The sequence below is a fragment of the Trichosurus vulpecula genome, chromosome 7 (genome assembly GCF_011100635.1).
Source record: "Trichosurus vulpecula isolate mTriVul1 chromosome 7, mTriVul1.pri, whole genome shotgun sequence".
Lineage (NCBI taxonomy): Eukaryota > Metazoa > Chordata > Mammalia > Diprotodontia > Phalangeridae > Trichosurus > Trichosurus vulpecula.
Window position 1 is genome coordinate 271,494,142 of NC_050579.1, and position 22,891 is coordinate 271,517,032.

Below are 22,891 nucleotides of genomic sequence, written 5' to 3' on the forward strand. Positions count from 1 at the left end.
GTGTGAAGGATGGACTGGAGAGGGGACAGACAGAGGAGATTATTGGGGTTGTCCAAGGGAGATGTGATGAGGACCTGACCTACAATGGTGGCTGGGTGAATGGAGAGAAGGAAATAGATGTAGGAGATGTTGAGGAGATAACTGGGTGAGATTTGAGCCCCCTGGCCACCATTTGGGGGAAGACAGGGAAGTGGGGTTGGGTAGGTAAATGGGAGATGGAAAGTTGGGCGAATAAGAGTTAGGATGGAAAGGATAGAGAGATTTAATAGGAGCCCTATCACATGCATGCGCGCCTGCACACACACACACACACACACACACCCCAAATGAAGCAAAATTTAACTTGGTAAAGAACTCACTGCATTTGCTCCAGTTCCAGGAAAATTTCACGGCCACTGATCTCCAATAGCACACGACCCCTTCTCTATACACAAATACACACACACTCACATTCGCACACATGTTCAAATGTGCATTCCTCCCAATATAGCTTGGGAAAGGTCAGGAAAAATTCCCAGGCATATTGCCTTACAAAGGGACCCCTGACTGAGATGATTACAGCATCATCTCCTCCTGCCAAGCTATTAGTGGCAATTAATCCAACAGGCAGAGAAATGTTCTTTGAGAAACCTTGTCAGGTGCCAGGAAAGACTACAGTGGGTCTGTGGGCAAGGGGGCAGGAGGCGTGGAGGGAAGTGCAGGGGGCCACAGGGACCCTCCAGGGCTTATGGGACACGCTGGCAGAAGGTCTTGTTGGTTCTCCTAAGGGATCTTCAGGACCCCCGCAGCACTCTTACTGGGCCCAGGGTACAGCTGTTCTGTGGTTGAAGACTAGAGACAGCCAGAACCTGAATGGCCCTCCCTAAAGAAGCAAGAGGAGGGGGAAGGCAGACCAGGGAACTATGGGGATTGAGGCTCACTGCTGCCCCGTTTGCTTTTTGCCTTAGCCTCGGGGACTGTGTCTCCCCCATTAGAACTGGAGCTTTCTGAGAGTAAGGCCTGGATTACCCCCATCAGTGGGAGCCATCTCCCCCATCAGGGCTGGGAGTACCCTGAGAGCCAAGACTGAGTCTCCGGTATCAGAGAGAGAAGCAGGAACTGTCTCCCTCAATAGACTGGTTGTTCTATGGGGAAGTGACTGCTTCCTATCCAATGGGTACCTCCTTAAGAATGGTGACTCTGCCCCATCTGGGGAGCTCTCAGCCTGATGGGGGACTCAAGATACGGGGCCAAGCCAACAACACGGACACTGGCATTTTAACAGTCTCTAGAGGCAGCCATGGCAAAACGGATAGAGCACTGCACCGGGAGTCAGGAAGACCTGCGTTCAAATCCAGCCTCAGACACTTTCTAGCTAGGCAACCCTGCAAGTCATTTAACCTCTATTTGCCTCAGTTTCCACAACTGTAAAGTGGAGATGGTAATAGCACCTACCTCCCTGGACTGTCGTGAGAATTCAATGAGATAATAATTGTGCCTGGCACACAGTAGGTGCTTAATAAATGTGTGTAACTTCCTTCCCCCTTCTTTAATGAGCATGGTGCAGGCTCTGTATATACCAAGGGGCCCCATATTAAAAGAGCGGTCCTAGTTCTGTGGGGGGAGCTCACGGAAGACTGATATCAGAAAGAGACGGCATAGAATGGTGAGTAGGCCAAGGGAGGACAGCCCCAACGAAGGGAGTGGACCCCAGGAAGCCCAGTTGGCGGAGTCGGGAATGAGCAAACCTCAGGAAAGAGATTCTGATCAGTGAGCTGGAGACAGGAATCCCTATTGGGTGGTAAGGAGAAATGAGGTTGGCAGGGCCATCGGCTTCAACCTTCTTTGCCAAGGACTCCTGCCTCCAGCTCACTGTGTGCAGAAACAGCCCAGCCATGCTCAGAGGTGGGACCTCCTCCTTCACACACACATGCATGCACACGCACATGCACACACACACACGCACACACACATGCACCCACATGCACACACACGCATGCACACACACGCATGCATGCGCACACACACATGCATGCACGCGCACACGCACCCACGTGCGCACACATGCATGCACACACGCGCGCACACGCGCGCACACACTATCCTCATACATTTGTGTGAGATGCTAGCTCATAGAAGGGCGTTAAACAATCGGCTGAGGCACAGAAGAGACCTTAGAGGCCACCAAATCTTCATTTTACAGATAAGGATACCTGAGGTGCAGACTCCCAAAGTCACACAGGGAGGAAGTGGCAAAGCAAGGACTCAAACTCAGCTCCCAGGGCTCCCAAGTTCACAGGATCGTGGATTTAGAAATGGAAGAGACTCTAGAGCAGAAGCATCAAACACATGGAACCCTCCCAGTTGCGGCCAGAACCCTATTAAAGTATAGTTTCTGTCTGACTTTAATCAGAAGGGAGAGGAGGAGCATTGAGCCTGGAGTCAGGAAGACGAGAGTTTAAATCTGGCCTTGAACATTTCTTAGCGGTGTGACCTTGGGCAAGTCACTTAACCTCCGTCTGCCTCAATTTACTCATCCGTAAAACCCCTCCCGGGGTCATTGTGACCTACTAATGAGAGAATATTGTAAAGGGCTTGGCGCAGTAGCTGGCATACAGTAGGTGCCGTGTAAATGTTTGTTCTTATTACTATTAGTAATAAATATATAAACATGTATGGTTTTCTAAGTCAATGTATAGCCCACAGGTATCCTTAAGTACAGTCTGATACCTGGTACTCTGGGGCAGCTAGGAAGTGCAGCGGATAGAGAGCCAAGCCTAGAGTCGGGTTCAAATCTGGCCTCAGATGCTAACGGTGTAACCCTGGGCAAGTCACTTCACCCTGTCTGCCTCGGTTTCCTCCTCTGTCAGATGAGCTGGAGAAGGAACTGGCAAACTACTCCAGTGTCTTTGCCAAGAAAACCCCAAAGGGGGCCACAGAGAGTCAGACACGGCTGAACAGAAACATTCATTGCTCTAGAAGGCATTTAATCCACCATTCCCATCATGTTACAAACGAGGAAACTGAGGCCCAGGGAGGTACAGTGACTTGCCCAAAGTCACAGGGATGATAGGTATCTGGGGTCAGATGGGAACCCAGAGCTTCCTGACTCCAACTCCAGGACTACACCAAATGGAATTTAGTGAAAAGTTGGGTTTGTTTGGTTTTTCCCTCCATTGCTTAGAAATCCTGAGGATTTACACACTCCACGGTCACCCTATGAGTCAATGAGGAGAGGGAATTTCCCAGAAAAGAACATGGACAGGGAATAAGAGACCTGGGTTCTAGTCCTGACGATGCCATTAGCTTACTATGGGAACATGGGCAAATTAACCCTTCTTGGTTTCCTCCTTTGTAGAATGGTTAATAGACAGGCATTATAGGATCCTGAGCAGAGAGAGAATGGATGAAAAAGCACAAATTAAGTGAATACTGTGTACTAGTGTGAAGGGGACCAAAAGGGAAGCCATACAGGCCCGGCTTTTAGGGAGCTCACATTTTACTTGGGGGAGACACTACATAGCGGGTTCAAATGTACAGCAAACTCAAAGGCCCGGTGGTCTCAAGGGTACAGATTCAAGGTGGCTGGCCGGGCCTGGGAGGGCTTAGGTTATTTATGTCATTGCCCAGGGGTCTAGAGAGTGTGGAAGAAGGGGTGATGGTAAGGCTCTTACTAAAAGGAATGTAGTTGGTCATTCCATGCTCATCCAAATGGTGTGAGTGGCCATGTCCACACAATAAGGAACGGGATGGGATGGGTAGAGACAGAGGGGTCCAGATCATAAGAGCTGGGAAGGGTCAGAGTAGAGCAGGGGCTCTGGGTTCCCTCCTGAGAGGGTGGGGAAGATGCACAATAGACCTTCCAAGGCTTCCCTCCTGCCTAATGGATAAGGTCCAATCTCCTCCCTATAGCAGGCTGCATCCCTCCTGCAATTCCCTTCCCCCTGGTCTCTACCCATCCTAACCCTACCCATCCTTCAAAGCTATTGCCTCCTCCAGGCAGCACTCTCTGACCAGCTGTAATATCAATTAAGTTGGGTGTCTTCGATTGAGGCTTATTATAGGTGCTAAGCCCCAGGCCCAAACCCCTATCTATTAGGGGCTAAGCCTATGTGGGCATGAACCCCTCAGGGTCCTAAGGGGAGTTGCTAAGACCAGAGCCAATAGTAAAAGCCTAAGTTCTGGTCGCTTAGATAACATTTGATGACGGCTAAAGAGTGCAAAATAAGAGAGAATAGAGCTACTTGCTTAGGGCTCTCACTCTCACAGTGTGCTGATGTGGAGACTCTGGGCAGCTGTATAAGAGCCCTCCAGCTTGTAAACCCAGATGTTGGGACTTTGTTAAACTCTGGTAACTGTGCATTGAGATTTGAATCAGACAAGGCCTGTCTGTTGCTGTTTGTAATTTGTTTGTATTTGCTCTGAAGCTCAGGGTGCTGGCTTTTTCCCCTGAACTAAGCGAATGGCATTTGTATACTGGATTAAAGTAAGATTGTTAACCCCTTAATGTTGCCTTCCTTAGTAAAGCAGATCAAAAAGACCTGGGCTTTTGCAGCATTCTGTGTGCTGGTTGTTGTTGGTTTTACACCACCACAGTAGCTGCTAGCAAGATTGCTGAAACACCAGCCCAACCCCCAGAAATGTCTCCTTTTTCTGGATTCTTGGGCTATTGATCACCAACTTAACATCCATATATAATATGAGGTCCTAGCTGTGTGTGTTGTCTGGCTCCTGGAAGGCAGGGATCGTGTCTCCTAATTCCCTACGTTCACATACAGTGCCTAGCCCAGGGCTGGGCACTCTTTGATGGCTAGGTGGTGAGGGGCTGAGTGCCAGGTAATCCTAAAAGCTCGTATTTCTGGAGAGCTTTACAGAGAGGCAGCTGGCAGAGAGCTGTCCTGGAAGCCGGGAAACCAAGGATTCACATCCCGCTCCCAGGAAAGTCTATAAACTGCAGAGGTGCCCGTCTGCATGGGGGAGGGGAATGTCCTAGACCGATAAAAACACAGATCTCACCTCCAGCCCTTTACTGTCGACAATGAGCTTTCTGAGTGACTGTCTCCGTGACGTTGGTAGAACAAGTTCTATTACTCTCACTTTCAAGATTACGAAACTGGAGCCCAGAAAAGTGCAGCGACCCAGTCACAGTCTCATAATTACTTAATATCGGAGTCAGGATTCAAGAGGACAGAGGTCTCCAACTCCAGCTTTGGCATGCTGAACCCTCCAGCAGTCTCCCAAAGCGAGAGGGAGTGGATAGGGCAGAAGAGACCTTGGGAGAAGGATGCTGCTGCTGATCTCAAGCCAGGCTCCCCCTGAACATCACTGTCTGCCTTCCCTGGGTTTAGGTGCCCGGGCATTTGATTCCCAGAGGCTTCGATCTAAAGCCACCTTACAGGGCTGTGTTTCCCTGCAGAGGGGTGGGGCTAATGTACATTTTGGAAGCTCTGCTGGGGGGCTATGATTTTTCTAAGCCTTCTTAGAACCCCATAGGGAAGGCTTTCTGCCTCCTGAGTGGAATGGCAATGGGGGAAGGGGGTGAAGAGGGAGAAGGGGAACTGGGAAGCCCTAAGAGACAGAGTGGGATGGGAGTGGGTCAGTAAGCCTTCACTTCTGAGATTTGTAATATCATAGAAAGAATACTGGTCCTGGAGTCAGGATATCTGGGACGTTGGGTAAGTCTTGTCCCTTTCTTGTGAAATAAAAGGGTTGGACTAGATGGCCTTCCTGTCTCTGACACCCAAGAATTCTCAGATTCCTTTGGGCTCAAAGGAGGTCCCTAGGAAATTACTCCATTTCCATCAATCCTGCTCAAATCTGTTTCAGCTGTCACTTAATAGAGAGCAAATTCCTGGGAACATGGGACATAGGCCGTGGTGTCACTCTTAAGAGTAGAGAGGGCTCTTAGATATGATTTGACTGGGTTAGGAAGGTTCCTTTTAACCCAAACCCATCCCCAAACTGGCTTGAAAATGATGAAAATGCCATCGGGAAGACTTCATTCTTTTTGGCTTGGGCCAAATAAGTGATCTATGCCCTCAACATCTCCCCATTCAGGCGTAACACATTTAATCTTACCAGTCATTTCTTTATACCCAAGCACCAACGAGTTTGCCAGGTGGTGCAGAGGAAAAAGCACTGGATTTGCTGCAGTCTGCCACAGTGGATCTCAGGCCCCACCATTTTCTCCCTCTCAGCCTCAATTACGTTGCTTTGTAAAAGAAAGAGGTTTCTAAGTGATCTCTGGGACGCCAGGTAGTGCAGGGGATAGAGCGCTGAGCCTGGAGTCAGGAAGACCTGAGTTCAAATCCAGTCTCAGAGACTCACCAGCTGTGTGACCCTGGGCCAGTCACTTAGCCCTGCTTGCCTCAGTTTCCTCATCTGGAAAATGAACCAAACCACTCCGGGATATTGGCCAATAAAACCCCAGATGGGGTCACAAAGAGTGGGACATGAGTGGAAGGACTGAGCAAGAACAAGTGATCTCTCTCTGGTCCGTGTCAGCTGCCTCACCTACTGAGCCAGAATGGGACTTCTTCTGAAAGTAGATTCTCATCAGGAACGGACCCAAACTGGAGGTGTTAAGGGGAAGCAGGGCAGGGAGTAAGAGAAGGGAGGCAGTTCTGTGCAGTGGAAAGAGTCGGGGAATCTGGGTTCAAAGGCCGGATTTGCCACTTAACGTCTCTATAACCTCAGATAAGTCACTTAACTTCTCTGGGCCTCAGTTTCTCTGTCCGTAAAATGACAGGGTTGGAATAGATGCCCATCCAGCTCTAAAGCAATAATGCAAAGTGTTTATAGTTAGGTCCTCTTTCACAATTTTGCCAGAAGCCAGCCTTGGAAAGGACTGGACAGGCCTAATGCTGAAGAAGACGCTACCGACATACAGGGAGGCACGCCTGGGGGCATTGCTGTGGGGTCAAGGGCATTGAGGAGAGAACAAGAGAGCACTGAGGGACTGGAGGGATTGGTGGGGGGGGTGAAAGGGAGATAAGGATACTGAGGGAAAACCCTTTCTTCACATTCTAGGATCCCAGAACACCAGAGCCAGGAGGTACCTAAGAGACCATCTAGACCAATTCCCGCTTCATCCCATTTTACGGAGGCAGAAGCTGGATTCCAGAGAGAATCGGTGAGAGAAACTGATCCCGATCCAGCACTGTTTACCACTAAAGTCCCCTCCACCCAGGCTCACTACCGACTGGTTCTTGGGGTGGCCCCTGGTGGTTGTATAAAGGCTCAGGACCTGTAAATCCTAGAGAAAATAAACTCTGTTAACCCCATGGCTGAACCCTAACCTCACAAAGCTGAGAAATCCTTGGCTCAGTGTAATTCTGAGAGGTCGAGGTATTAAGCCCTGGAAATCCAGGCTAATACCGGGAAATCCATTCCACTCTTCCCCTAGGGAAGCACCAGCTACTTGGTTCTGATATAATACACCTGGTACTGGAGTGAGAGAGCTTCTGGTTCTCTCTCTCTCTCTCTCCCTCTCTCCCTCTCCCTCTCTCTGTCTGTCTCTCTCTCCCTCTCTCTCTCTCCCTCCCTCTCTCCCTCCCTCGCCCCCCATCTCTGTCTCTTTCTCTTTGTTTGTCTTTTTCCTCTCCCTTATCTGTCTGTTTCTGTCTCCCTATCTCTCTCTGTCTGTCTGTCTTTTCCCCATCTCTGTCTCTGTCTTTCTCTATCTTTCTCTCCCTCACATCTCTCTGTCTGTCTCTCTTTCTCTCCCCCATCCCTCTCTGTCTCTTTCTCTTCATCTGTCTTTCTCTACCCTGCCTGTCTGTGTCTCTGTCTCCCTCCCTCCCATGTCTCTTTCCCTCTCTCTTCCTCTCCCCCATCTCTGTCTCTAGCTTCCTCTTCCCCCCATCTCTCTCTCTCTCTTTCCTGTCTCTCTCTCTCTCTCTCTCTCTCTCTCTCTCTCTCTCTCTCTCTCTCTCTCTCTCTCTCTCTCTTTCCTGGGAATTCAAAGATACACCTTAAAGAATGGCTCTCCTATTCCTGGCAACTCAGAGAATTTAATTCTAAACATTTACCTCCTGTATACCTCCTGTATGTGCACTGGACAGAACCTCCATTGGGGTATTTATGAGAGGATGTGGGCAAGAATGTATTTTTCTTTTGCCTTTCTTTGCATCCCCTGCATAGTTCCTGGTACGCAGTAAGTGCTTAATAAATGTTTGTTGACTACCCAAATGACTGAATTTTGATCTGCACAGCCGAAGGGGATCCTTACCCTGCAGAGGTCATCGATCTACTGATTAGTCTACCACATAGACTAATGTCACATTACTGTCCATTATAGACTCTATGTTCTACCCAAAATGGCCACTTGTTCCTGGTACATGACTCCATTTCCCACCTCTGGATCTTTGCACAAGCTGTGCCCCCTTGCCTAGAAAGCTCTCTCTCCTCCTCTCTGCTTCTTGAAATCCCTGGGGTTTTTGACACGGTTTAACTCAAGTACCACCACCTACATGTGGCCTTTTCCTCATCCCCCAAAAGGTGACACGGTGAATAGAACACCAGGCCTGGAGTCAGGAAGACCTGAGTTCAAATCCAGACTCAGATACTTATGCGCTGTGTGGCCCTGGGCAAGTCGCTTAGCCTCTGTTTGCCTCAGTTTCCTCATCTGTAAAATGAGGATCCTAATGGCACCTGATATTTCTGAAGAGCTTAGCACAATGCCTGGCACACAGTAGGCGCTACATAAATGTTAACTAATAGAAGTGGTAGTGATGGTGGCGGTGGTAGTAGTAGTGGAATGGGGATCATAGCAGTGGCTGCCTCCCAGGGTTGTGAGGATCCAATGAGGTAACCGTGCCTGGCGCACAGTAGGTGCTACATAAATGTTAATTAGTAGGAGAGGTAGCAGTAGTAGTGGCACAGGAATGGGAACTCCACTCACTTGTCGTTTCCTCCTGGTAGAGAATCAGCTCCTTGAGGGCAGGGACGGCTCAGAACCCAGCACAGCAGCTGGCACACAGTAGGTGCTTTATAATAATAACTAAGAAAAGGCTTACAAACTGCATCACACGTATTATCCCAATTGGCGCTCCTTGGTACTGTGGAAAGAATCCTGTCTCTGGAGTCAGAGGACTTGGGTTCGAATCCTTCCTTTGACACAACCTGTGTGACTTTGAGCCAGTCATTTCATGTCTCTGAGCCTCAGTTTCCCTCTCTGCAAAGAGAGGAGGCTAAACTAGACAGCCTCAGGGCTCCTCCCAGATCTGAGCCTCTGGCCCTATGAATCACAAGGCCCTGGGCTGGATGCTGAGGGGCAGACGGATAAACATGGAACGGCAATGCTGCTTCATAATGCAGCCACGCAGAGCTGAAAGGGAACTGAGGAGACCTTCTAGCCGGACTCCCCATTTTCCAGATGTGAAAACTGAGGCTCAGAAAAGGGAAGGCGCTTGCCCAAGGTCACACGACATCTGCGAAAGAACCGCACCACACTATCCCCGCTGCCTCCCCTGGCCCCCGGGCAGCTGCCCCACAAACAATCGAGCAAGGGAATCATTTCTCTCGGGATTGTCGATTATTCTGTTGTCTCAGTCGATCTGAGAGCCGCTGGGCGGAGCTGGTCCTGGCTGTGATGAGAGGATGACTGAAGACGACAGCAGTCACAATGCTGATTCACTATCTGTAAGAACACTTTCCTCAAATCAGAGCGGCAAAGTATGGAGCACAAGCAGGATTATCCCCACCTGGAGAGTCAGTCAGTCAGTCAACAAGCACCCACTAAGCGCTCACTGTGCGCCGGGAACCGCCCTGGGCCTTGAGACTATGAAGACAGAAGTGAACCAGCCCCGTCCTCAAGGAGCTTATGTCTATTTTAGCACGCAAAATATAAGCCCAAAGTGGTGGGGGGTGAGAGAGGCTCCAGCAGACGCTGCTGGCATCGGAGAAGGCTTTATGTAGACGGAGCAATTAAGCCGGGCTCTGATTCAAAGACGGAGGGAGTGCAGTCTAGGCATAAGGGGACCACCTGGGCAAAGACACTGAGGTGAGAGATGGAATGTCATGCGTGTGAGGGTGAGTAAGGCCAGTCTGGCTGGACCATGGAGAGAAGCCAGGGGCGAGGGGCTTTAAATGGCAAATACAAGAGTAAATTTTTTATCTTAGAGGTAATAGGGAGCAACCGACGTTTGCTGAGCAGAAGAGTGACCCTGATTCAGAAAGGGGGTATGATTTGCCCAGAGTCCTATTATTAATAAGGAGAAGACCCGGGACTCGAACCCTGGCCTCCAGCGTCCATTCCTTCATCCACTCATTCAACAGGCATTGCTACGTCAAAGTACTGAGCGAGGCTCTAGGGGAGACCCGAGGTTTAGATGAGGCCAATGCCTACCTTCACGGGGCAGATGCTATACGTATCCCCTCTATGCCAAGGGGTGCACTGTGCTTTGCACCTACAGGGGGAGGGGCTCCAGGAAGCTTTTCAGCCCACTGGATCCTGGAGAAAAGGAGCCGGTCACAAGAGCCCAGCAAGCGAGCTCTCCAGGACCGCCTCTCTGGCCTTTCCTCTAGGACCCTATGCACTGATGCAGCAAACACCAGCGTTGAGAGTGCCGTGTCCAGCACTGACAATCTGTGGGAGATAGCAACACAGGGTTAGGGAAAATCTGCAGGACTGGGCGTGATGAGGCCTGGGTTCAAATCCTGACTCTTCTCTTAACTCTATGACCTTAGGCAAATCGTTCTCCCACCTTGGGCCTCATTTTCCCCTGCTTGTGAACAAGTGGGTTGAATTTTCTAAAGTCCCTTCTAGGCAGCCGGGAAGGTGAAGTAAATGAAGCACACAACTCAAACCGGGCCTCAGATACCAGCTGTGTGACTCTGGGCAAACCTCTGTCTGCCTCAGTTTCCTTGACTGTAAAATGGGCATAGCATATGGTGGGTGCTTAATAAATGCTTTTTTTCCTTGTATATTGTTATGTTTTAATTTTTATCACAACAGAGGGAAAGAGTTCACACGAATTTATGTAAGGAGCAGAATGAAGAATAAATGACTTCCAGCCATGAGGTGGACGAGCTCAGGGCCTTCTTCATTTTCCTCCTGCCACCTCTTTCCTGGCCCATTGTAACAGCTTCCTAACTTGTCTCCCAGTAGCCAGGCTCTCTCCCCTCTAATCCATCTTCCCCACAGCTCCCAGAATAATCCTCCTAACTGCAAATGTGCCTTTGTCATGCCCCTTCTCAAAGACCTTGGGGGGCTCTCTGCTGTCTACTGAACAATGTCTGAACCCCTGATCCCGGCATTCGAGGCCCTCCACCATCTCACTGCACCTTGCCTCTACTCTGTTGTGTCTCCCCCCATCACACAACAAACCCAGACTCTGGGCAAACTGAACTCTCTGTTCTAAATCTGCATTACCCAAGCTTTTGCTCCCAGATGCCAGGATGCCAAGAAGGGTCTCTCTCTTGCCCACCCTCCGCCATGTCTGTCTCCTCTACAAGGCCCAACTCAAGGGCCACCTCCTCTTTGACACCCTAAGTGACCTCTGCCTCCTCCAATGCCCCCCCTTTGCACTTGCCACATTCTGCCCTGTGTCCAAGCAGACTCTTTAAATGGGAAGCCCCCTGAGAGCGGGTCTCTGTTGGTTCTATCTTCACAGCCCTGGTGCCAATCACAGGCATCATTTGATACATGTTCGTTGAACGGAACTGAGTTAAATTAAATTCATTTAGCAGAACTTGCCGGCAGACCTTCCCCCTGGGCCAGGACAGCTGAGCCCCACTACTACCCACCAAGCTCCTCCTCCTCCCTCTGTTGCCACCCTTTCGGGTCTGGCATGGTTAGAAATGGTCACCACAGAGAGAACAGTGAGAGGACAGGCTTCATTTCACCAAAGGGGGGGAGGAGGAGGAGGAAGACAAGAGGGAAGGAAGAGAGGAAAGGGGAAGAGGAGACGGAGAAGGAAAAGGAAGAGATGGAGAAGAAGGAAGAGAAAGAGGAGGAAAAAGAGGAGGAGAAGGAGGGGGAGGAAGGGAAGAGAAAAGGAAGAGGAAGAGGAGGGAAATACAGAAGGTACAGCAAGAGGTTCACAGTTAGACCTAAGGAGGTAGATGTACGTACCTCATCTAACTCTATACGGTCTCTAGACATGATTCTCACCAATAAGGAAAAACTGGTTGCTAGGGTGGAAGTGGGGGAGCCTTAAGAGAAAAGTAACTGGGGCAGCTAGGTGGCGCAGTGCGTAGAGCACGGGCCCTGGAGTCAGGAGGACCTGAGTTCAAATCCAGCCTCAGACATTTGACACAATTATTAGCTGTGTGAGCTTGGGCAAGTCACTTAACCCCAATTGCCCTGCCTTCCCCCCTCCAAAAAAGAGAAAAGTAACTACTTCTTCCTAAGGTTTCTGTTAGAGAAAATTAAATCTGGGCACAATCTGACTGATGGATAGGACTTTATCAGGGGAAAGGACACGAAAGAAGAGGTATTCCCATCTGCTTCGCTGCTTTCCCCTAAGGACCATGGGACTCTCCCATTGGACTTGTAGCTGGAACCTCCCATGAGCGTCACCTCCGCCATCAGCAGGTGAGATCCTTGAGAGCAGAGACTGTCTTTCCTATCTGGATCCCCAAGGCTTCGCACAACGCACTTTGCACACAGTGAGTGCTATGCCCCCTAGATTTGGGGAAGAATCAATCAACATTTATGAAGTGCCTACTATGTGCCAGGCACTGTGAGAAGTGCTATGGATACGAAAAGACGCAAAAGACAATCCCTGCCCTCAAGGAATTTAACCGTCTGCTGGGGACGACAAGCAAACACAGATACACAAAGCTAGCTGTGTGCAAGATAAATAGGAAACAATTAATAGGGAAGGTGGTGGAATTAAGAGGGGGTTGGGGAAGGCTCCCAGTAAAAGATGGGATTTTAGCTGAGACCTAAAGGAAGCCAGAGTGGTCAGCAGGCGGACTGGAGGAGGGAGAGCGGTCCAAGCATGGGGGACAATCACAGAGGAGGCCAGGAGCCAGAAGATTTCTGAAGGTTCAGAGGAGAAACAGGCCGGAGCTCACGGATCAAAATTCTACAGGGAAGTCAGTCTAAGAAGTGTGAAAACTTTTGAGGGGGTGATTCTGAAAACATGAAGAAAAATGATTTCGAGAAGGGAGAAAAAGAGTTCTCTAAAGAGAATAAGGCGGATGCTCAGGGGATTCAAGGTCTGGAGTTTTAGACAAAGAACAAAAGATACTGGATGTAAGGGCGGGCAACAGAAAACGTTTACAAAATTGGGTCACAGACCTCGAGGAGTAGCACCGGTGGTGTTAGCGCTCACAATGAATTGAGGTGGGCAAGAAACGCCAAAGACAACAACCATAGATTGTTTTGTTTCATTTTTAACTCTCGTGGGGAAAAGAGAGGGACCAAAGAAGGTACTGGGCCGCTGCTCCTGGCGGATGGGAGGAAAATGACCGAAATAAGCGGAGGCGCTTCATTCTTTGTTTGCTGACGTGATATTGTTCTTTTTGGAGGGTCACCAGGGGGATCAGACTTGTTCCACTGGAGCCAGATAATGGTATAATGTTAATTTTATATATTATACATCTCTCTTTATCATCTATCATTCTCTGTATTCTTCCATAACTGCAGCTATCTCTATTTCTGTTAATCAGCCTGCAATTCTCTCTGTCTCTGTCTCTGTCTCTGTCTCTCTCTCTGTCTCTCTCCCTCTCTCTGTCTCCCTCTCTCTCTGTCTCTCTCTCTCTCTGTCTCTCTCCCTCTCTCTCTGTCTCTCTCTGTCTCTCCCCCGCTCTCTCTGTCTCCTCTCTGTCTCTCTCTGTCTCTCTCTCTCTCTCTCGTATCTCTCTCTGTCCCTCTCTGTCTCTCTCTCTTCTCATCGTCTCTCTCTGTCTGTCTCTCCTCTCTCTCTGTCGTTCTCTCTGTCTCTCTGTCCCTCCTCTCTCCTCTCCTCTCTTCGCTCCTCTCCCTGTCTCTCCTCTCTTCTCTGCTCCTCTCCATCTGTCTGCTCTCTCTGTCCCTCTCCCCTCTCTCTCTCCTCTCTCTCTCCTCTCTCTCTCTCCCTCCCTCTCTCTGTCTCTCTCTCTCTCTGTCTCTCTCCCTCTCCCCTCCTCTCTCTCCTCTCCCCTCCTCTCTCTCCTCTCCCTCTCTCTCCTCTCTCTCCTCTCTCTCTCTCCTCTCTCTTTCTCCCTCTCTCCCTCTCCTCTCTCCGTCTCTCTCTCTCTCCTCTCTCCCTCTCTCTCTCCTCTCTCTCTCTCTCTGTCTCTTCCCTCTCTTCCCCTCCCTCCTCTCTCCTCCTCTCATCTCTCTCTCCCCTCTCTGCCCCTCTCTCTCTCCGCTCTCTCTCTCTCCTCCTCTCGCTCCTCCCCTTCTCTCTCTGTTCTCCCTCTTCCCTCTCCTCCCTCTCTCTCTCTCTCCCTCTCTCTCCCTCTCTCTCTCTCTCTCTGTCTCTCTCTCTCACCCTCCCCCTCTCTCTCCTCTATATTATATGTATATATACACATATATCATATATACATACATACACAATAATATTATTAACAATAATAATAGCTTATATTTATCCTAATAGCCAACCTCAAATAATATTAATACCCATCATTCTGGGCCTGAATTCAAAAAGACTTGAGTTCAAATCTGGCTCAAACACTTACTAGCTATGTGACCCTGGGTAAGTCACCTAACCCTATTTGCCTCAGTTTCTTCGTCTGCAAAATGAGCTGAAAAGGAAATGACAGGCCACTCTCGTATCTCTGCCAAGAACACCCCAAAAGGGGTCAAGGAGAATCAGACACGCCTGGAAAACGACTGAACGACAAACCTGCCGCGCATCCTCACCTCCTAAAGCAGTCTGCACGCCAGACTGGGGCGAAGATCAGTCTCCCTAAAAGACTGCACGTCTCACCGTAGGCGGGGGGAAGCAGGGGCACAGAGACCTGAGGGACATTAGGGCATGCTGGTTAGGGAAACAGGAATCCCTCACCTTGGGACGCAGGGCTCGTGCTCCCAGCCTTTGTTTCCTGTGTCCTCTAAGACAAATCCTGGGAAGTCGGTGTGACTGCTGGGAATCTTGGACCCCGTATTGGGGCTTAGAAACTAAATCTGGACTAGGTGATGGAGGATGGGCAGATGAAGGGGAATTCCTGGGAGATGCTGAGCTTAGGAAGAGGCAAGAACCACAGAGGTGGGAAGCAGGTAAAGCAAGCGGGCAGTCATAACCCGGGCAGGGATGTCCCTGGGATGGGTCACACTCAGGTGGAGAGCGGTGCCAAAGATTTGCCCCTACAAGAGAAATAAACATGGACCTAACAGCATCAGAGCGGCCTCCTCTTTCCCCAAAACGTAGAAGGTTGTCGTGGTCAGGGTTTGATGCTTAAATTAACCCCACCAAGGTAAAAGCGGTTGCTGACCAGAGGGGGATGCAAACTTGGGTCCTACTGTTCTGCTCAGACAACCCTAAGGTTTTAAAGAAGGATCTTGACAGTGAAGAGGCTGGGCCATGACGACCACTATATAGGGCACCCAGAGTAGGTAGGTCAAAGGTCACTCTGCCCAGTCTAGCAGTATATACAGCATTTTGCACCCATAAATCTCAACCTCTGCAAAGAAGGCAAGGAGTCCTATCCTCTCTCTGGTGCCAAGCTTGGGCATTACATGGCAGCCAGGTGACACAGCGGATGCGTGTGCCTACTGTACCCTGGGCACGGCACTTCACCTGTTTGCCTCCATTTCTTCACCTATAAAATAAGGAACTGTACCTACTTCACGGGGCTGGGGGCAGGACCAAAGGAAATAACAACTATGACGTTCTGAGCACGGCACCTGGCACGTAGGAAGTACCAGGTAAACGTTACTTGTTGTTAACAACACCTATTATTATTGTGGGTATTATTAAAACCATCACGAGGTTATGGAGAGGATCAAAGGAGATGATAATTATAAAATTCTCAGCACAGTACTCGGCACATAGTGAATGCTGTACGTTAGCTAGCATCACCTTCCTCTTCATTCTATTGTACCACACCAACTCCCCACCCTAGAGCCATCAAACTGCCAGAAAAGCAGCCACCATAAGGTTCATCTGGCCCAACGCTATCAATTTGCAAATTTGGAAACTGAGGTCAGAGAGGTAAAAGGACTTGGCCAAGGTGACATGGTTAGTTAGTGGCGGGTCTAGGACTAGAACCTGCATTTCTCAATCCATATCCAGGGCTCCTTTCAATACTGCTTCTTCTGCTCCATTCAGATGATCTCACTTGGTATCTCCAAACACACTCTGTCCATTCTTGCCTTCCCGTATTCGCTCATACTATTATTCCCAGCCTGAGATGCCCATCCCCTTTGCCTCCAGCTCTCCAAATCCCACCCATCTTTTACCAAGCTTACTGATGTCCGGGTCTCCTCCAAGGAGATCTTGATCCCGCCCTGAACCTCTATAGTCCGTACTCTGCAGACCACACAGTTTAGCATTTAATAACACACTTTATTAAACGGTTCTCTAGTTCCGTCACATTTGAGGAAGGACGGCTTTTATCAAGGTAAGCTAGTCTTATTTTCCTGTACAGACCATAAGTTCCTTGAGGGCAGGGTGGTGCTCGCGCTCCTTTTGGATGTCCCACAGTCATAATACAGGGCTAAGCACACAATAGTCACTTACAAAATACACACTGTTTTACCTTGACACTCAAGAGAGACAGGGAGAATGGAAGGGACTGTTTGGGACTGAGCTCCCTTGGCTGGCAAACAAGAAGAATGAAAGCTAAATCTTGGGAGTATTCATTCCGAGAATTTAGAGCTTGAGAGATCATCTAATCTAACCCCCTTCATTTTATAGTGAGGCAACCTGAACCCAAGTCAAAATCCAAGGTGAGTAGCAGAGTTAGGATTCAAATTCAGATCGTTTGAACACAGAGCTCTCTCTCTCTACTACTACATAGATGGTGATAGGACCCAGAAAGAGATCACTAAAAATAAGGACCAGGGAACAGAGCAGATCAGCGAGGCTCCAGACGTGTGCCCCAGGCTGCCTCATTACATAGATACCATTCCATCTGCCCTCCCTATCTTTCTGTTTTTGACAAAACAAGGCTCTTCAGAAGCACCTTTCGCCCCCTGCATTTCTCTGCGATCATTCCAGCTCCCAGTGCCAATCTCCTGAGGTAGGAGTGGCCTCGGAGTGAAGGGGTCACTTGGTGACTCACTGCAGGTCAGTGGGCTCTGGGCACCTTAGAGAGCTATTAAGCCCCACAGAAGTCTCTGGCACTCCCAACATGGCATAAGACAAGGGGAGAGGGGAGGGTGCCGGGAAGGTAGACCAGGATTTATCTCGTCCCTGTTCTATGGATTCCCTTAGGAAAACGTACAGAGGAGAACACTATATTTAAATAGGAGTGTTACTGAGAATCAATTATGGTTCTCTTTTTTGTTAAAGAAAAAGAGATGAATGGGAAAATGGGTAAGAAGAAGAAACAGAGGGAGGGAGAGAAGGAAAAAAGAAAAGAAGGAAGAAGGAAGGAAGGAAGGGAGGGAGGATATAAGGAGAAGACATGGATGAAAGGAGGATGGACAAAGAAAGGCACAAAGGGAAGAAAATCTAAAGGGAGAGAGGAAAAAGTCAGAGGGGAAGACATGAAGGGAGCAGGAAGAAAGAAAGGGGAGAGAGTAGGGGGAATGAAGAGATGAATAAGGGAAAAGGAGACTAGGAGAGAAAGATAAGAAATTAGGAGGTTGAAAGAAGGGAGAGGATGAGTGGCAAAGAGATACACAGAAGCAACCAGAGAATAAATGAGACCTTTTTATAAAAGGGAAGACAGAGAGAATAAAGAATAAAGGAAAATTTGGAGTGAATAAGAAAGTTAATAGAAAAGCAGGATAGAGAAGCTAAGAGAAGGCCCCTTGAAGCTAAGAAAGGAGATCTGTCCTCTTCTCTCCAGGCCCCTCAGCTGCCCAGGCCCACCCTACATTAGGGGCTCCCCAGCTCCTCCCTGCAGGCCACAACCACTGGGCTCACCTTATCAGCAGACTGCGAGGTCCCAAAGAAGATGGGGATAAAGGCGAGCCAGACGATGCACGTGGTATACATGGTGAAGCCGATGGGCTTGGCCTCGTTGAAGGTTTCAGGCACACCACGGGTCTTGATAGCATAGACAGTGCAGGTGACCATGAGAAGCATACTATAGCCCAGCAGGCAGATGAGCGACAGGTCCGAGATGTCACACTTGAGGACCCCCCGGGCGAATCGAGGGTCCAGCGTCCGCTGGTCCTGGAAGTCAACCACTGAATGGGAGGGGTCCACCACGAACCAGACACAGATGCCCAGCAGCTGCAGAGAAATGAGGCTGAAGGTGATGGCCAGCTGTGAAGCGGGGCTGATGAATCGAGGAGCACTCACTGACCGCTTGCCCTGCTCGAAGATACGGTAGATGCGGTTGGTCTTGGTGAGCAGTGCCGCATAGCTGATGCTCATCCCCAGGCCCAGGAAGACCCGGCGCAATGAGCAGGTGCCCAGGTCTGGCTCGGCAATCATGAGGAAGGTAGTGGCGTAGCAAAGAAAGATGCCGGCCAGCAAAACGTAGCTTAGCTCACGACCCGAGGCCTTGACAATGGGCGTATCGTTGTAGCGTACAAAGGTCACCACCACAAAGAGCGTGGCCGCGATGCCCACCACAGCCAAGAAGAGGGGAAGCACGGCCCAGGGGGAGCCCCACTCCAGCTTGATGATGGGGATGGGCTGACAGCCTGTGCGGTTCTCTGTGGGGCGCATGTTATAGGGGCAGGTCTTGCAGGTGTAGCGGTCTTGCTGATACTGGTAGCCTGTGCATGGCTCGCAGTGCCAACAGCAGGGGATGCCCTTCACTGTCTTCTTCCGTTCACCTGGCTGGCAGGGTAGGCTGCAGATAGAGCTGGGGAGCTGCTGCCCCCCGCCTGGCCAATGAATGCGCTCCATCTGACAACAACAGGGATCAGAGAACCATAGAATCTTAGAACACAATGTTAGAACCAGAAGGAATCTAACAGATCATCTACTCCAACTCCATCATTCTTACAGAGAGAAAAACCAAAATCCAGAGAAGGAAAGGGACTTACCAAGGCTTAAATGGCATAGCTAGGACTAGAACCCAGATCTTCTAAGTTCTAGATCAATGTTACCATTCCATTAAAGTGAAGTAAAGAAAATCACAGTTAAATAAAGCAAAAATAAACCGTTGAAGTTTAGTGAGGAAGGCATTTGATTTGTACTTAGGTGTTTGCATTTCTTTAAACCTTGCTCTAAACTATAGCAGCCTGACACAGTGGATAGAGAACCAGCCATTCAACTCGTGTCCATACTACGTACTAACTGTGACCCTGGACAAGTCACTTAACTTCTCAGTGCCCCAGGCTTTTCTCTAAGACTATAAGTTGTGAAGCAGGTGCCAATTTGTACTGGAAAAGGAAGTTTCATCATCAGGAGTTCCCACCATCAATGAACTCATAAGTACAGTCTAAACATCTTAAATAAATTTTTTCTAAGCCAATGGAACTTAAAGTTTTGTGAATCTGAAGTTGTATCTGCATTCATCTTTCCCCTTACAAGCTCTATGATTCCTGTTATCTTTACAGAGTCAGCTGGCCTTAGAGACAGGAAGACCTGGGTTCAGGTCCTGTCTCTGGCACATACTGTCTGTGTGACTTCAGATAGGTCCCCTAACCTCTTGGTAACTGCAGGTAATGTTCTTAGACTGAATCTATGCCTACAATTAGCAGGGGGAGAAACTGAGTCCTCGAGAGAGGAAGTGACTTCTCAAAAGTTACACTAGTGGTAAGTAACAGAGCTGGGATTTGAACCCAGGACCTTTGAATCCTGAGCCAGGACTCTTTTCACTATATCATGGCTTTTTCTAAAGTTCCCTACTAAAGGTACCAATCTAAAGGCAGCTGGGTGGCCCAGTGGATAGGGCACCAGGCCTGGAGTCAGGAACACCTCAGTTAAATTCGGCCTGAGATAGTCACTAGCTGTGTGACCCTGGGTAGGTCACTTAACCTTTGTTCTCTTCGGTTTCCTCATCTGTAAAGGGAAGATAGTAATATCCCTTACTTACCTCCCAGAGTTATTGTGAGGGTCAAATGAAGTAATGACTGCGGGCTCTTGGCACAGTGCCTGGCATATGGTGGGCACCACATAAATAAGCGTTATTTTATCGTTATTATTATAACAGAACATGACAACACAGAATTGAGAGGCCTTGAGTGCTAAGGAAAGACTTAAGCCATGTGCGTCCTGCTCACAAACAGTCCTCAGAAATTGTTAGCTGCTCCACACTTGCATTTTCATTTTTAGGGAGAAAACATGATTAATTAGCCCTTGCACTATACATATACATACATATATATACACATACACACATATACATATACGTGTACGCGTACATACATACATACATACATACATATATATATATCCCTGCTCTCTCTCTGTTACCCACACCTGGAAATGTCATGGAGCTAGGCAACGACACGCCAGTATCACCACGTGGTTAGAGCCACCTGAACCCCAGCCAGCGCGCCTGGGAAGCCGCTTCTTTGGGGCGGCTCTTGCAAATCCATGTCTCTAAAAGGACGGAGAACGTGACAGGAACAATTGTAGCACCGAAGGTCCTGGAATCCTGGACATCCAGTGGGGCGCCTGGGCAACTCTGCCTCCGGCCTTCGGGCCAGGCGGTCATTATTTTGCCCAGTTTATATTATTCTCCTTATCTTGCAGAGGAAGCAGCGAAAGCCCAAGAATATGGAATAACCTCCCCAAGGTCGTGTCGTCACTGGGAAGGTTGGAACTAGAATCCACATCTCCTGGCTCCTCGCTGAACATTGAAACATTTTCCCTTCTCCAGGAGGAGAAAATAGGGGGGAGTCCCTGGGAGAAGCCAAGGACGTAGAACTGGCCAAAGGAGAGGGAAGAGGACAGTTGATGGCAGCAGCAAAGTGCAGGAAGGGGCTTTACCACGCCACTAGTGATACCGCAAGCTGGCCCTTCCTAGCTTTCCAATATAGTGCCCTCTCCCAGTTCAGTTGATACACACCCACTCCCTCCAGGCCCAGCCAAACTTCCTTTCTTTTGAGAATGGCTCATCTTGAGATGAGAACCAGGTCTACAGAGACTTAGGGGAGAGGCAGGAGTTCCTTTTCCCAAGGAATTCAAAACAGGTAGCAGATCCCATCTTGAATTTTGCTTCCTAGACCCCATTTCTTAGAGAAAAGGAAACCCAGTCAGTTGAAATGATCTGTCTGGGCTTTGTAATGAGTCATAAGGAAAGCGGGGAATAGAACCCAGGAATCCCAACTCTGAATTTTGGGTCCTGTCACCAATTGTTCCATCATTTCTTCATCTCTCTCTGTTGCCATCAGCCATGTTGGGTGACCCCGTCCCTGATCCTCTGCCCTATCATAGCCCTGGAAAAGGGAGGGCCTGCTATGACTCCCAAGACTGAAACGTCCCCCTGCTCTCTACCATCCCCACCATGCTCCTTGATACCTGAAATTCTAAAACTAAACTTTGACTGACCATAAGAACTTCATTTATTTAGCTTTAGACTTCATCCCCTTTAAAACAAAAAATCTTCCTGGAATGGGAGAGGGCACACACTAAGCAGGTCATTTAAACCTCAGTGTGAATGAATTTATCAGATTCTTTCCTGAGAAAAGAAGGCTTTAGTAGAGAGCAGAGAGCTCATAGCATCACGGATTTAGAAGGAGACTTGCCCGAGGTCACAGTTGGGTACTGACTCTAGAGCTAGTTTTCCTCTGTACACTACATCTCCACCTTGATGATAACAATAAACAGCTAGCATTTACATAGTGCTTCAAGGTTTACCAAGCACTTCACAAATATTATCTCATCAGGACACAGGTACTATTACTATCTCTATTTTATGGTTGAGGAAACTGAGGCAGACATAGATTAAGTGACTTGCCCAGGGTCACCCAGCTAGTGTATGAGGCTAGATTTAAACTCAGATCTTCCTGACTCTAGGTCCAGTCCAAGCTGGATGTCCCCTAGTGACCTCAAGTTCAATGTGTTCAAAATAAAACTTATTATCTTCTCTCTAAAACCCACCCTCCTTCCTAATTTCTGTCAAGGGCACCATCGTCCTTCCAGGCACACAGATTCACAACCTAGACGTCATCTGTGCCTCTTCATTATCACTCACTCCTCCTATCTAACCGTTCAACAAGTCCCAGTAATTCTCCCTTAGCGCCTCTCCGGACCACCCCCTTCTCTCTTCTCACAACTCTACCAACCTAATTTGAGTTCTCATCTCTTATCATCTTGCTATCTTATCATCTCTTGGCTGAACTCCTAAGACATCAACACCAACCACTGGTCTCCCTTCGCCCAGCCTCTCCTCTCTCCAATCCATTCTCCACACAACTGCCAAAATATATATTATATAAATATATGCATACATACATAATATACATACATATGTGTGTTTGTCTGTCTGGTGTGTATATATGTATGTGTGTGTATGTATGTATGTATATATATACATATATATAGATATATGTGTGTGTGTGTGTGTGTGTGTGTGTGTGTCATAGATCTTTCAGCATCACTCCCCCACTCAAGAAATGTCAGTGGCTCCCATTGGTTCTTGGATGAAATACAAGTTGCCTATTTGAGACTCCAGCTTATCTTTCCGGGCTCATTAATTACAACATTACTCACATCCCATGTCTATCCAAATTAGCCTATTTTTTTCCCCATATGGAGAATACAGCTGATAGGACAGAGAGGCAGGGAACATCAGGAAGAATTATAAAGGTGAGATTCTTAAGAAAATAAACATTTGTTGCCTTCACAATTTTGCCAAGAGCCGGTCCTTTGGGTGAGATAAAGCAAAGCGAGGGCTCCTGGGACAGCAGCCACAGAGCTAGGTCAAAGAAGGGAACATCCCCAAGCCTGTAGAA

The 22,891-nt window shown here is 48.8% G+C and overlaps 1 protein-coding gene across 1 annotated transcript in view; it reads right to left on the reverse strand.

Moving 5' to 3' along the window:
• The window catches only part of GRM4 (glutamate metabotropic receptor 4), an 87,888-nt gene that overhangs the window by 21,597 nt on the left and 43,400 nt on the right, over positions 1-22,891 (reverse strand). Inside the window, exon 5 of the mRNA XM_036767858.1 lies at positions 17,955-18,890. Coding sequence (XP_036623753.1) covers positions 17,955-18,890 — 936 coding nt within the window. The remainder of the gene's footprint in view (positions 1-17,954; positions 18,891-22,891) is intronic.